Here is a 1,576-nt window from a genome sequence, read left to right as displayed (position 1 = left end):
TTTTTTTCATTAATCTAAGTCCACTTTCAAAACGGTACACCATGGTACAGGAATACAGTTTCCTGGTGTCGTAATTTCAGGGTGGAGAAGCAACATGAGCTGCAAATATTTCAAGATTTACAGTAGAAGAGTGTTACTGAGTGCATCTCTCCATAGCTTTCATCTCTCTGCTAGATAACTACTCCGAGAAAGTGGGGACATCAGAGGAGGTGACTGCTGAAGAGGAGGAGGAGAACTGGACCTTCCTGAACGCCTGTCTGGAGACAGATGTCTTACAGGAGGCACACAAGTACCTTGCTGGGAAAGGTGGGTGGGACAGCTTGTTATGTTTATCTTCACGGAATTTTTTTGTTTTGCATTTCTATGTATATATTTTGATGGACGTGGGTGAAGCCATGGGATCAGTATTCATACATGTTTGTAGTCAGTATGATTTGAGTATCATGATCACATTGTTGATAAGTGTGAACTTGTTTTCTGCAGATCTAGTACCAGAAGATGAAGAGGGCTTCAAGCAAAGGCTGTATGATCTGTGGTTCAAGCTGTACTCCAGAACAAGGGGAAGGATGTGAGTAACAATGTGTGACACTGACAATTCAAACTCCTGTCTGCCTATAGACATTGCAGTCACTTATGTTGTGACTTTGAAGCACTGTCACTTTCCAACTTAAAGATAAATGTTATTGCTCTAGAATGTTTTCTAATCAAGCTTACAATCTTAAATAATGGACCATTTCTCACACTATGACCTGTAATATTGATGCAAAAGAAAATGCAATAAACAAATAAACAAATTTACAACATGCAGGTCAGATGTGTTGTGACATAGAATTTTAGTCTTTACAGATTTTCGTATTTTCTGATGCAGGGATTCCTCTGGATTTGAACACGTGTTTGTGGGAGAAACCAGAGGCAGGAATAAGGAAGTGACTGGCCTACACAACTGGGTCCAGTTCTACCTTCAAGAGAAGAAAGGAAGTATTGACTACACTGGCTTCAAAAGCAGGGTATGTAGCTGAAATCCGCTTCATTTATAGCCTGGGTACTAAAAACTACTATACGGGTAGCAGTTTGCTCCTATGTTTGCTTCTGCTACTCATCTGGGGAACTGTACATTCAAACCTTTTGGTGGTGACAGCAGTTAATAGTTATATATATCAAGGATTGGGTTCTAGAGCACCAAGCGGACGGAGGTCGTTTTGGGTGTTGGAACGCCTGTTCGAATGAGCGCTTAAACCCATTCAACAATTCACTCATGTGTAGAGAGCTATCAGTGGCCTCATCCAAAATTTGGATTATTCCAGACATTAGAGATGTCAAGATTCCCAGATGGAAGAGCAGAGAAGTGACTGTATGAAGTCAGTATAATAAATTTTGGTGCAAACTACTATCCGCATTGTATCCAGGCTACACTTAAAGCCACATTAAAGTTGAATAAAACCATTGTAAAAATAAATGAATTTGAAGATACTTTTTAGAAATTTGATCATACAAAACTCTCTAATTGGTGTTTTTTCTTTGATATCCCTAGGGTACAGACAACTATGATCAGCTGATCACCATCCAGTTTACCTGG

The 1,576-nt window shown here is 39.7% G+C and overlaps 1 protein-coding gene across 1 annotated transcript in view; it reads left to right on the top strand.

Moving 5' to 3' along the window:
- The window catches only part of LOC118410456 (poly(U)-specific endoribonuclease-B-like), a gene marked incomplete at its 3' end in the record, with an annotated part of 3,639 nt that extends 2,063 nt beyond the window's left edge, over window positions 1–1,576 (top strand). Inside the window, 4 exon segments of the mRNA XM_035812188.1 lie at window positions 157–306; window positions 484–568; window positions 869–1,007; window positions 1,532–1,576. Of these exon segments, the coding sequence (XP_035668081.1) occupies window positions 157–306; window positions 484–568; window positions 869–1,007; window positions 1,532–1,576 (419 nt within the window).

Source organism: Branchiostoma floridae, chromosome 2, assembly GCF_000003815.2.
Source record: "Branchiostoma floridae strain S238N-H82 chromosome 2, Bfl_VNyyK, whole genome shotgun sequence".
Lineage (NCBI taxonomy): Eukaryota > Metazoa > Chordata > Leptocardii > Amphioxiformes > Branchiostomatidae > Branchiostoma > Branchiostoma floridae.
Note: the sequence above shows the minus strand (reverse complement) of the source record. Positions and strands in the feature narration are given on the sequence as shown.